Genomic DNA, 12,536 nt, shown 5'->3' with positions numbered 1-12,536 from the left:
AAAAACTTCAGTCTGGGTCTTTGGATTTTCCTCTGCTGTTAGGAGCATTTTGATGAGTTTTTTAGAACTAAACTGATGGACTCACCCAACACACACACACACACTCTCTCTCTCTCTCTCTGATGGAGTGACAAATGAGGAATCCTCCATTTACCCACAATTCAATAATCTCCATTCAAACTCCAAAATCCAAATCCTCCCTAGACCAAGGCAGCCTTCAAATGCTAAGCCCACCTTGGACAGCCACTTTAGAATCTTCCCAGTAGAAGTGGCGTTTACCCTGGAAAACCCTCCCATATCATAAGTCCAGACAGTTTCAGGGAGGAACAAACACAAAATAGGAAAAGAAAAGAATTACAGACACCAATGGCTCAGTGATAAAGAACCTGCCTGCCAATGCAGGAGAGGTCGGTTTGATCCCTGGGTCAGGAAGACACCCAGGAAGAGGAAATGGCAACCCACGCCAGTATTCTGTGCATGGAAATCCCACGGACAGAGGAGCCTGATGGGCTACAGTCCACGGGGTTGCAAGAGTCAGACATGACTTAGCAACTAAACAACAACAGAAACCAAGCGTGAGAAAACACTTTCCCATCTTCAAAGTATCAACTCTACATTTTAATGGTGCTGGAGTAAAAGGGGACAACACAGGAACTAACCAGGTAGTTTTTTTCCTTTCCTTTTTCAGCTCCCAGGTGCCCATTTGGCACATCACTGGTAACAGGCATATGGGAACATAAATTCATTTATGAAAAAAGCTAAGCTAATGAGGAGGTTTGTGTAGAAGTGTTAAGAGTAAGGTGAAATGGGCAGGATAAAAATAGAACATCTCTGAGGGAAACCAGAAGAGACAGTGACCTTTACAGTGAAGGTTCAAACAGCTTGCCAGCACCCCTGGTCATCCCATACAGAATGGAAGAGATGGCTGTTCTCAAGCCTGGTGGTAGGAATTTAGTTCCAATGTGCCCTTAACTGGTCTCATTCTCTAGAGGCTGGACTGGCTCAAAAAACAGCTTCTAGTCTAGAAGCCTTGATTGGGCTACTGGTTGAAACAACTGGAGATGCAGAAAAAAAACAAAATAGTGTAGTAGCCCTAAATGGACTCGGTGTAAGCATTTGAGACCCTAGAAAATAACAGGCATTCATTTCCCTACCCACTATTCATCAGTTACAAATCTCAGAGTTTTTTTGCTTTCCTTCCAACAGTCAACATCCCCTAGTTAATCCACACTCCCAAGCAGTGATGATCACACAAACACAATGTGGATGGCGGGGAGGAGAAACAACAAGAAATCTCTCCCAGCATGGCAACCCCTGAGAAAGCTGAGCACACTCAAAAGGCAAAATTACTTCAGAGGGCTGGGAACAAATACAAAGAAGGTCAAATATCTGGGTTTCCAATTAACCAAGAACAGAGTTCTCAGTATCCAAGTTAACTCTACGAATGAAAGGCATTAAGAGGGGGTGAGAATTTCCGTAAAGGAGATGTCTGGCCAAACCTCTCCCATACATCCTTAGCTACACCCAACAAGTGCGAATTGACTAATAATCCACAATCCCTAAAAAGCCATCAAGGGACTATAAGAACAATGTTCCAGGCTAGAAGAGTTTCCATAGCCCGAGTCATCAACTAGCTGGTCACTCAAGAGTTTATCAGATCTCAGCCAACCATGTGGCCTCTGGGAACCAGACATGGGTACTAAACCTGGAAGATACTTTCGTAACAACAGTTCTGAACACCATCTCTTTAGCCTTTCACAATGACATGACACTCATTTTTCTGTCCTTTCCTCTCTGCTTATGTCAGAGACAAGGGGAAGCTCTAAACTGAAAAGTGAAGAGCTATAAGCAGCATGGAGAATGGAGAATTTTCTACAAATAGCTTTCTTTACCAACCAATCAACAGGCTGAGAACTGAGGCCACTTCCCCTCCCCCACCTTAACAGAGTCACCATACTGAAAAGTTAATGGTTCTTTGACTATGCTGGGGTTTGAACGAAAAGGCCACCCTCCACCCACAGCACAACATTGGCTCCTAGAGTCCAGAAAGACATGCACGGAAAGAACGCCAGAGTTAGCTAAAGAAATACCACAGTTTATTGAGGACTACAAATATTTTGTTACAAGTTGAAACTACATGCCTTCCAGAAATCAAAAGCAACAGCAGGTGTGTGCATTGATGCTTCGGAGGAGGTGCTGCACCACTTGAATTCGAAATGGGTAAGACAGGGTCAGACACATGGGGCAGAGGGAAATGAGGCAAGGGCAAGTTCAAAAGCCCAGAAGGTATCCACCAACTCATTCCCCCAAGCCACGCAGGCCATGGCCACAGCTCAGCAGGCTCTCCTCAGTGGTCTGGTTTCTGAAACAAGACTTCAGTGCAAATTTATACACACACACAAAACACAGCCCCCAGCCTTGGGCCAAATTAGCTCTCTGCCGTCCAGAAATGCTTGTAAGGGGGTGGATATTTTCTTCCTAAAAGGAATCAAATACATAAAAATAAATGAATTTAGAGGTTGATGAGGAATGGGATGACAAGAGCCCTCTGTGGGATTGGGAACTGGGGGTCCTCAAAGGGTTGTTATAAGTTTCTGAAATCGTAGGGAAAAACTAGGATTTCCACAATCAGGTAATGCCACCTTCTTATACTACCAATCATCTACCTCTTAAAATTCTTGAATCTGGTCCAGCTAAAACCTAACCCTAAACTCCTGTAATAGGGCCACTCTAAGACAAGAGCTTGTAAGCCTCCCTACCAAGGACTAGGGCTGACCTGCTCAGTGTGAGGGGTCCCGAGCCACAAGGAGTCTGTGTATTTAATCTCAGTGAGTTTAAATACAGGAGGTTTAATCTCAATGAGTTATCTCAGGATTTCTTTACTGTAAATCTCAACCCACTGTAAGTCATACAACACATTCAAAGCTCCACCTGATTGATAGTTTCCAGACCTACTGCCCTCTCAGCTCAGTTTCCCAATTATTGGACAATTTTAACCATCTGGAGCCCATACAAGGGTGAAGAACACAGGTGCAGCTCCATCCAAACCATCATGAAACCATAACTGAGCTAAGAATTTTAAAGAACAACCCTCAACTTCAACCCCAAGCAATGGCAACCACCTACTCTCCATACACATCTATTAGGCACTGAGAAAAGTAGAATTGTTTTATTCAAAAACCCTTACTTCCTGTCCCCCAAAAACAGACAGTAGGTGTCAGGTATGGGAGCAAAGGATAGGATAAATATCTTTTAGGTCAGCGTCCATTCAGAGGATCCCCGTATTTCCCTCCCTGCCTTCAGCTGTACAATGGACTTTGCGAAGAAACCAGCCATACAAATGAAGGAACCCAAAGGTCCAACTCTCCCTCTATTGAGCATTTGTGCCCTACTCCTTTCTTTCCACATCTTAGGCCCTCTAGATAGGGAATAAAATCAGGGGCCACATGAGGAAAGTAGTACTATAAAGAGATTTCAACCAAACCTATCACAGCGTCTTAGCTAAGAACCCATTTAACTCTTCTATTCAGTGAATGAATATATCACCTACTGTACTTACCAGTACCTTAAATGTTAACACCTGCCCCCACTGAAAAATCTCAGTAAAATCTTGCTTAGATTTGGGTGGGCCCCTTGCTTCCCACCCGAAGTGTAGGCCAGCCAACATATTCTAATAGCCAATTTGTGCCCCAGGGCATTCTCATCATGAGTAATAAATACATGTTCTACTATTAAGCTCTTCTGTTGGTGCTGCTCAGACAGTAACCCAAGTCAGACAAACATGAACACATACCTGGAGCAGCAGCACACCCTTACCAGCCCTATTTTCTCAAGCATAGAATCTTCCTCCCTGAAACTCACTTAATAACATCCCAATGACAGCCAGGGTCAAGGTTAGCTTACCAGTGTTGTATCCATGAGACCCATAACCACTTGGCTGTTGGAAAGGGGTGGCTGATGCATTCACACTGACATTCACACCATGCTGCTTGGAAGAGGTAGGAGCCACCTGAAGAACAAAAGGCCAGCACTGCAGTGAAATGGCGCAAAGTTACCATTTAACCTGCTCCAGAGACTGGGCATTCAAGACGGCTGCCCACCCTGATGCAGGCTGTCCAGTTTGCTTAGCAAAATGGCTCAGAGAGTGAATGACAGTCTGAGGGAAGCAAAGCTATACACTGCCCCTTTAGCTAATTCTAACAACAGGGAGTCCCTTATCCCAATACCACCTATCCAGCCCCAATCCCTCTCCCAGGCCAGAAGTGGAAATTGTTCATCCTTATTTGTTATCAAAAAGTCATCTAGCTTTGAAAGTAGCTAGCATAGTGTCGAGGATTCTTCACTACAAGTAAAAACCAAGTCCAAGCACTTACAGGGAACACAGCAGGCCCATACTGGAAGGTGCTGGGAAGGCCAGGAACCCCTGTATAGTATGGCAGGCTGGTGTAACTGTAGCCAGGAGGCAGCGCCGGGTTCAGGAATGTCTGCTGCGTGGTATGGTGAGTCTGCGTCTGGTTCTGTTGGGGTTGGGCCAAGGTTGTGGCTGGGGCCGGGGAGGAGGCATCCCCACGGCCAAACTTTGTGAGGTCACCTGTGAAAGGAGAGGCTCAATGTATCTGCCTCTTTATTCCCCACATCAATGTAGAATTACCTCTTCTGGTTTCACATGATCCAGGAGAGACTTGGTTAAAGTTCAATTCTTTGAATTTTATTTTTTTGAGGCTCCACTGAGCACTGCTCAGGACACACACTGCACAGTGCCAGTCAAGGACTAATGAGGCATGGCTGTGCAATGCTGTGGCAGAGACAAGCTTCCAGAACAAAGCTCCTATATGGTTTCTCTGCCCACCTATGTTCTTTCATCTCTTCCCCACCCGACCCCCTACTTCCCCTCTCTGCTTTTCCTCCATGGGGAAAACTCCATATAGGACCTGAAAAACAGTGACAGTCAATAAGGACAACAGGTCAGGCCTATGGCCTGGCAAGGCAATAAGACTGCCATGTAAATAGGGAACAGGAGTACAGATGAGCAAAGGAAGGTCAGTTCAACCACTATACTTATTCTAAATCTATTGACCCTGATTCATGACATCCATTTTGTATAATATTTCTGTCAAAGATCTTAAGGTCAAAACTGGATCTACTAATCAGGTTTCTCCCACCAATACCAACACAGCTTCCCTTTATTCAGCCTCATCCCAATCCTACCAGAATAAGGGTTGCTGGCCAGGCTACCATCCCTCCCAGTCAGCGGAGTGGTGGGTGTGGGAAATGGGATGCTGTAGTAATCCTGAAAGACAGAAATAAAAGAGACTCAGTGCCACTCATTATTGGCATGACACACTGTACAAGGTGAGAAGCAAGAGAATGTTGGAGAACTGCAGTTTATCCAGCCATTAATGAGCTGGCAAGAGCTAGCACAAACTCCGTATTACTCTTGCATACACTGTCCCCCCTGCCTGGCCATGGGGATAGTCAGGCAAGGTCTACAAGTATGCCCACCAGGAAAACGCTTCAAGTCCATCAGTACCAATAATATTCTAGATAAATTTTAAACCTCTAGATATAATCCTTAATAGTCTACCACTACGAAGATAATACATCTTCCTTCTAGAATTCATCAAAGTGTTTGAGACATAAAGGAAGCTTAAAATATGTTTAATTCAAAGATGCCACAACTTTTTTAAGTGACCTTCTATTAGAACCACTCTCTAAGTACATTCTAATATATCTTAAAGTATGTATATGCAGATATAGGTTGAGAAAAAGCCAAGTCTGTGACTTATCAAGTAAACATCCGGAATAATTCAAACATTAAGATCACTTTCTTTCCCTAAGCTCTACAACCATATACTCACCAATGGAAATCTTGTCTGAAGCATCTGCAAGTCATCATAACCATATACCTGTGGCTGAAAGATAAAAACATGTAACAGTATTAATGGGAACTGGTCATGATGGTAGCAAACCAAGGAGCTAAAAGACAAGATAAATCAACAGAACTTTCATCTTCATTCATGAGAAAAGAGAGGACATAGATTATTTCCTTCATTTTCTTTAAGAGATGAAATGCGAAGAGATTATATGATTCATGAAAGACCTTGGAAGTTTTCCTTGAGCTACATACTGATTCAACTAGGCTGTCCTCTGGGTAGCAGTGGGGTACATTAAGTCACACATGAAAAGTTAACTTTATTTTGCCAGTCTTTTTCTCCATTAGCCTTCAAAATATGGCTTAAAATTTCTCTCTCTCAGAAAGGAGTCACATTTTACTCTATTATAATTTAACTGCTGGATACTAAGGTAGTGTGTTAACTATTTAGAAAGTGCTACTGGGTATTTCATTTGTATGATCATCTAAACTCTCTGAAGGCAAAAACAGGTGTTTTGGGTTTTTTTTTTTTTTTGGGGGGGGGAGTATTTACAATGCTGTGTGAGTTACAGGTGAGTAGGTTCTCATATACCCACTCTTTTTTTTTTTGATCCTTTTTCCATATAGGCCATTGCAGTACAGAGCTGAGTTACTTGTATACAGTAGGTTCTTATTACTTACCCATTTTACATACAGTAGTATGTACATGTCAGTCCCAACCTCCCCATTTATCTCTTCCCCTCCTGTATCCCCTGGGTAATCATAAGTTCAAAAAACAGGTATTTAAAAAAAATGTTTCTAAATAAATATCCTTCATCTTAATAAGCACTGAATACATAAAACACAGCAAGACAAAAGGCTACTCCTGTTATTCACCTATTCTCAGAGAACCACAGACTAACTCAGGGAACTCTACTCTCATCAGGTCAGAGCCAGCATAGACCCCCAGGATTAGGAATCAATCCAACTAGAGAAAGTAATTTTCTAGGAAACAGGGATTCACTAACACAACAGACAAGTTCACAGTGACACTCTGGCCTCTGGCTTCTGAGGCCCAGTAACTTTCACACAGAGAAAATACACAATAGAGGACCTGGTCGAGGTTGAGTCCTTCCTCTTAAAAAAAATTATTTCCCCCCCAAACTACAAAGATTAAAGACTACACATGACAACCGCTCATTTATTATGTATAGTCTTCCACCTGAAGTCACAGCAATAAAGACTAGGCATACCACCTTCCTCTTTTGGAAAAGATCATTCAGTCTCACTTACCGGGTAGGCATGTAACAGCCCTGGAGCCATAATATATGGATTAGGCAACAATGGCGGGACCCCAGGAGGGAGGTTGGGAGGAGCTTTTCCTAAAAGAGAAATTATATTTTTATCCTGTCACACCATTACTTTGCTCCTCCATCCCAAAGGAAGGTAATTCCACTTCTACACAGGGTTACCTGAAGTCGTAGCAACTGAGCTTCGAGTGGAGGCTGTGACGGTAGAGTTGCTGCCAAGGCTGAGGCCCAAGCTACTGCCACTACTGAGACTGGAGGAGACACTGACCACTGGGGGAGGAGCAGAGACGGTGCTGGATGCAGTGGAGAAAGTGCTGGAGGAAGAATGGAGATTCGCCTCACTCTCCACGCTCGTGTGCTTCAAAAAGGCAGTGCAGTGCAAAAGAGGAGGAGACAGTGATTAGTGTAACAGGTCAGGAAAGACATTCCCTTCTGTTGATTTTGTCACACCAACTTCCCAATTAAAGAGGCTGAGGCAGGGTATTGGGCATCTTCTGCCAAAATAACTAGAATAAACGATTAAATACTCTCCAGCTACACATTCACCAAGATTTATCCGGTAAAGATGGTTAGCAATGGACCCACTGCACATTATCACCCTGTTCAAAAAGAGCAGAGCGAGTAGGGACAAACTCCCTAGAAACCAATACTGACTGCCCAAGGAGACAAAGGTAAGTTAGGTCTGAAAAATACATCATAGCCTCCTCGACTACTCTTCTTCACTAGGCTAACACAACAGACAAGTTCACAGGCTAGAAAAAAGTACAAGTTCTAATGCATTTAAACCTGAAATAGTATACTGGAGAAAAGAGAAAATCCTAAGAAAGCCTTAGCCTTCATTACCTGGTCCCAGGCTTTTGACAAACCAGACATGCTTTCCCTGAAACAGGTCCTTTTGAACTGAGTCTTTTTTCCTTACCATCTCAGCTTAATTCCACAAATATAGTTGTCACAAAATCACAACAGTGAAATTAATTCTTTAGCCAAAAGCACTCATCTGGCCTTTACTTTCATAGGATGCCTAGACTCCTTATTTTCAGGACTCAGGTTTGGCAAATCCCAGAGTGAAAATGGCTATATCAGTTAGAAAAAATGTTCTTACAGAATTTATCATAGCATACAAAGCCCCACCCAGTGTCAGTGTCTTAAAAAAAGTCATATACTAATGAAAGTAATTTCCAGGGTTTTAAGAATTAGCCCACAGCTCTGCAGTTATTTCTTGATTCTTCTGCCTTTCTTGGCTTCAAGTATCCTTTACCCCTTTTCCTGGAACCTTAGATCTGTTGTCATTTTGCCACCTCATGAATAAATTTTCAAGAGTTGCTATTTGGGAGAATCTTATGGTTAGATAATTGTTTGAGTATAAGAAGATCACATTTCCTTTTTCCCACATTCACACTTACCAAAAGAGTGGATGTCGAAGTGCGCCCAGAAGATGTTGATGACGAAAGGGTATTCTGCTGAGTAGATAACGTGCTGTAAGGATAAAGTGGTTGCCATCAGTCACAGTGCTATGGTTACTGCCTGACATGGAGCTTCAGTCAAGAACTGGGGACTAGGCTGGGGACTTCCCTAGTGGTCCAGTGGTTAAGAACCCACCTGCCAAAGCAGGGGACACAGGTTTGATCCCTGGACTGGGAACTAAGACCCCTCATGCCTCGGGGCAACTAAAGCTCACACACTGCAACTACTGAAGCCCGCACACCCTAAAGCCTGTGCTCCGCAAAGAAAGAAGCTACTGCATTGAGAAGCCCGCACACCATAACTAGACAGTAACCCCGACTCCCTACAACTAGAGAAAGTCCATGTGCAGCAACAAAGAACCCGTGCATTGCAATGAAGACCCAGCACAGCCACAAAAATTAACAGAGGCCAGACACAGAGAAAATTTGTAGTTGCCAAAGAGAAAGAGATAGAATTGGAGTTTGGGGTTATCAGATGCAAACTAGTACATACACAGAATGAAGGAACAATAAGAATGAAGGAACAATACAGTTCTACTGTACAGCACAGAGAACTATATTCAATATCCTGTGATAAACCATAATGCAAAAAATATAAAAAAGAATGTATATGTATAACTGAATCACTTTTCTGTACAGCAGAAATTAATACATCATAAATTAACTATAATTCAATTAAATAAAAAAACAACCCAGGCAAAGAAGGCAGAATATGGGACCAAGCAGATCTGAGATCGTAAGGTCAACACAATAGCCAGCGAGGGGTAGTGAGCAGTTAAAAGAAGAATGGGTTTTGAGAAAGGGAAAAAAGCCTCCTCTGTCTTTACTTCTCATAGCTTGTAGGTCATCCACTTAGATAATGTGGTCCCTGCTAGGCAGAGAGGGTAAGAGAGAACCAGAGAGTTCTGTTATTACTATTCACCAACCCAAACCTCCATCCTCACCCCAAATCACCTGCTGTGTTGTGTGGTGGTAGTATTTGCAATCTCCTCATTGTGGCTCAAGCCACCCAAGGAGGATGAGTGCTGATTGGTTGTCGTCAGTAAGGAAGCTGCAGATACCGTTTCACTGAGAGGGGGGATGCCAGAAGAGGAAGGTGAGTCAGATTTCACTGCAGACCCCGTAGCACCTGGAAATAAAGAAAGGAATTCACATCATCAGAGGAAGTTAAGAGGTGACAACAGTCCTAGGCTGTCCCGAAGACAAGAGTGTGAGTATGAGTTATTTAGTAATGGACCACTGGCATTTAGGTGCAATCTTTTTTTTTTTTTTTAAATTCCGAGCATTTCACAGTACCAATCTCATTTGTCCAATAAAGGAAACCAAAAGGATTATCACTGTTACAAGACAGAGAACCTGAAACTTAGGAAGGTTTGAGATTAAACATCAAGGTAGAAAAAAATCAAGCTAAGAATAAAACCAAAAGTTTTGATCATTGAGGTAGGGGTCTTTTCATGACAATCTGCAACATGCAAAAATATTGAAAGAGGAGTAAAAACACTATAATTTAGAGGAAAAAGCCTGGAGAACCCTCACCTTCAACAGATTGCGTGGTCTGTAACTGCGTGGCCTGCACAGAACTGAAGCCATTCTGATAAGAAGTAGACAAACAAATAGATTAGGTTAGTACACTGACTTACGTTTCATTTTTTGCCAACCAATTTCTTTCAGAGAAATTCTGCAAGTTAACAGAAGGATTGGCTAATTCATTTCAATGTATGACAAAAACTACTGTAATGATGTAAAGTAATTAGCCTCCAACTAATAAAAATAAATGGAAAAAAAAAAAAAAAAACAGAAGGATTAACATAATGTACACAACCCAAAGGAAAAACAACAAAAATTTTAAAACAAAAGATATACCGACCCTGTGTGACCCAGGGCAATAGGAGGCAATGCCCAAACTGCTGAGAGATCCCCAACCCCAAACAGATAAAAGAGAGGTTCAAATTCAATGATCCCTGGGGAAGGATGTGGGAGTAAGACAGTTCAGCCAAACCACTTATTCTGCTGGCTGCATCTGACAGTCATTCCACATTCTCCACATTTCCTCTGGCATATGCTGTCCCCCTCACCAAGCCAAGACATAGCAAGGTGAGGTCTACTGATATGCCCTCAGAACTCTAGCAATCAGATCTTTCAAGAAAACAGGTATTGGAGAATGATTCTACTAGACAGCATGAATCTTTAGTGGAAAGAGAATGATCTTCTGGCTCTAAGTCTCCAGGATTAGTGCACAGAACTTTTTTTTATTTCATCAACCACAAAAATAGGTTAAGCTTCATAATCAGCATTTCAGAGATATCTCAGCACCATTTGTCAAGAAGTAAAACACTGATATTTAAGAGACTTTGTCTTCTATTCTCCCAACCGATGCCCAGGGGCTAATGAAGCCAATACCTTTGCCTGAGTCAAGTCCTTTTGGGGTGATGAAGAGATGGAGCTGGGGTACCGCCGAGTCTGTGTGGATCTCTGTTCATATAGAGGGCCCTGAGCATTATTTTGGGAGGTATAGGTTGTCGACTGAATTGGGCCACTCTGATAACCGGACTCCTGACTCTGGTTAGATGAAATTGTGGATGAAGATTCACTGTGGGGAATGGAGAAGGAAAATCTCAAAAGAAATGAATAGAACAGATCTACTGATACTAGAAGAGTGGAGTAAGTTACTCTTACTAGAGTTGATTACAATCAACTTATAATCAAATTGATTATAATCAAAAAGACAAACTTCAAGAACAAATAAAAGATACTGCGACAATTTTCTCCTGGCAACAGTAGGAATTTTGACATCCTATAAAGCCAGGTATCTAAGCTAAGAATCAAGCTTAAAAACAATTTCAACTCCTAAAGGAAGAGAAAATTTTCTTGTGTCTCTACATTCTGCTGTTATTAGAAAAAGCAGCTAAAAGTCAGTAGAAAGGATACACTACTCTTGGTCCCTTTCATGCAATTGTATCAAGAACCCTAAGCACAGGAAAAAACACCTTTTGCTTATTTTAAGGAATTCTGAGTTCCTGGCTCTCTCAAAAACCCAAGAGCAAATTCTCTTGAGAAGAACTTTAAAAATACTCACATGCATTAACAACAATTATGATTCAATCGAGCTAGGCTAGGGCAAGGCATCTCTACTTTTAAATTCTAAGGATTGGGGGGAAAAAAAAAACCCTATTACTCTGAAATTCCAGGATTTTCTATTGCCTAAGATAGACTTCTCTGATATCTATCATAGGAAATAGAAAAGGTTCTACAGGAAAGGTTTCTTTTAATTCTGTACTACTAATTTTAATTTTACCTCCTTCCTAGGAGTTCTAAGTCACAACCTTCATAGGCTTTAAATCCACACAAAACGTCTCAAAGTGTCAAAAGCACTGTTCGTTGTGGCAGATGCCAAGGTACTTTAAAGGTGGGGTACACCTTTCTAGGAACTGTGCTTGGACATTCTTTAAGTACCCAAAGGATATATTTCTATCTGTTTAGAATTATGAAAAAACCTAGTAACAAAAGCATTCAACAAACTGCTACAAGTGGCTGCTTTTCCTTCAATCAGAGCCTTGGCTGTCCAGAGTTCTAGGAATCAACAAGAGATTTACAGAGAGTGGTAAAAGTCTAAAAGAAGTCTATGACAGCTGTTTCCTCTACCTGGCCGTGCTGGTATAGAGGCTACTTGGAGCCTGGCTTGAAGAGGCGCTCGTGGTGGGGGTGGACTCATAATCAGAAAGGACAGGCTCTGATCCAAACTGCAATGCCCCAAACTGCAGGTTTAGCCCTGAGATATCTGCTGAACCAGGCATCTCCACAGCCAGAGCAGGAATCTGTAGAGAAGATAAAGAAATGGTTTACTATAACCTTACTGTAAGACTGATAACAAACCTCCACATCAGACTTCCAAACTACATCCTTACAATCTCA

General features: G+C 42.2%; 1 protein-coding gene and 1 non-coding gene across 28 annotated transcripts in view; both read right to left on the bottom strand.

Moving 5' to 3' along the window:
* UBAP2L (ubiquitin associated protein 2 like) overlaps positions 1–12,536 on the bottom strand; it is a 44,390-nt gene that overhangs the window by 5,068 nt on the left and 26,786 nt on the right. For 24 of the 27 annotated variants that reach the window (XM_070467377.1, XM_020887354.2, XM_070467383.1 and 21 more), the window contains 11 exons: positions 12,267–12,439; positions 11,025–11,214; positions 10,161–10,215; positions 9,579–9,753; positions 8,565–8,637; positions 7,324–7,519; positions 7,145–7,233; positions 5,859–5,912; positions 5,209–5,290; positions 4,374–4,591; positions 3,904–4,009 (listed from right to left, as the gene is read on the bottom strand). In XM_070467377.1, coding sequence (XP_070323478.1) covers positions 3,904–4,009; positions 4,374–4,591; positions 5,209–5,290; positions 5,859–5,912; positions 7,145–7,233; positions 7,324–7,519; positions 8,565–8,637; positions 9,579–9,753; positions 10,161–10,215; positions 11,025–11,214; positions 12,267–12,439 — 1,411 coding nt within the window. Of the gene's footprint in view, positions 1–2,074; positions 2,479–3,903; positions 4,010–4,373; positions 4,592–5,208; positions 5,291–5,858; positions 5,913–7,144; positions 7,234–7,323; positions 7,520–8,564; positions 8,638–9,578; positions 9,754–10,160; positions 10,216–11,024; positions 11,215–12,266; positions 12,440–12,536 lie in introns of those variants that run through there. The other 3 variants (XM_070467399.1, XM_070467400.1, XM_070467401.1) reach the window with 1 other exon arrangement.
* LOC139035364 (small nucleolar RNA SNORA58) lies at positions 5,366–5,500 on the bottom strand. Its single transcript, XR_011488027.1, has one exon. It is a non-coding gene; the product is annotated as a small nucleolar RNA SNORA58 (small nucleolar RNA).

The sequence above is a fragment of the Odocoileus virginianus genome, chromosome 5 (assembly GCF_023699985.2).
Source record: "Odocoileus virginianus isolate 20LAN1187 ecotype Illinois chromosome 5, Ovbor_1.2, whole genome shotgun sequence".
NCBI lineage: Eukaryota > Metazoa > Chordata > Mammalia > Artiodactyla > Cervidae > Odocoileus > Odocoileus virginianus.
The sequence above is the reverse complement of the archived record's forward strand: the minus strand, read 5'-3'. Positions and strand labels throughout refer to the sequence as shown.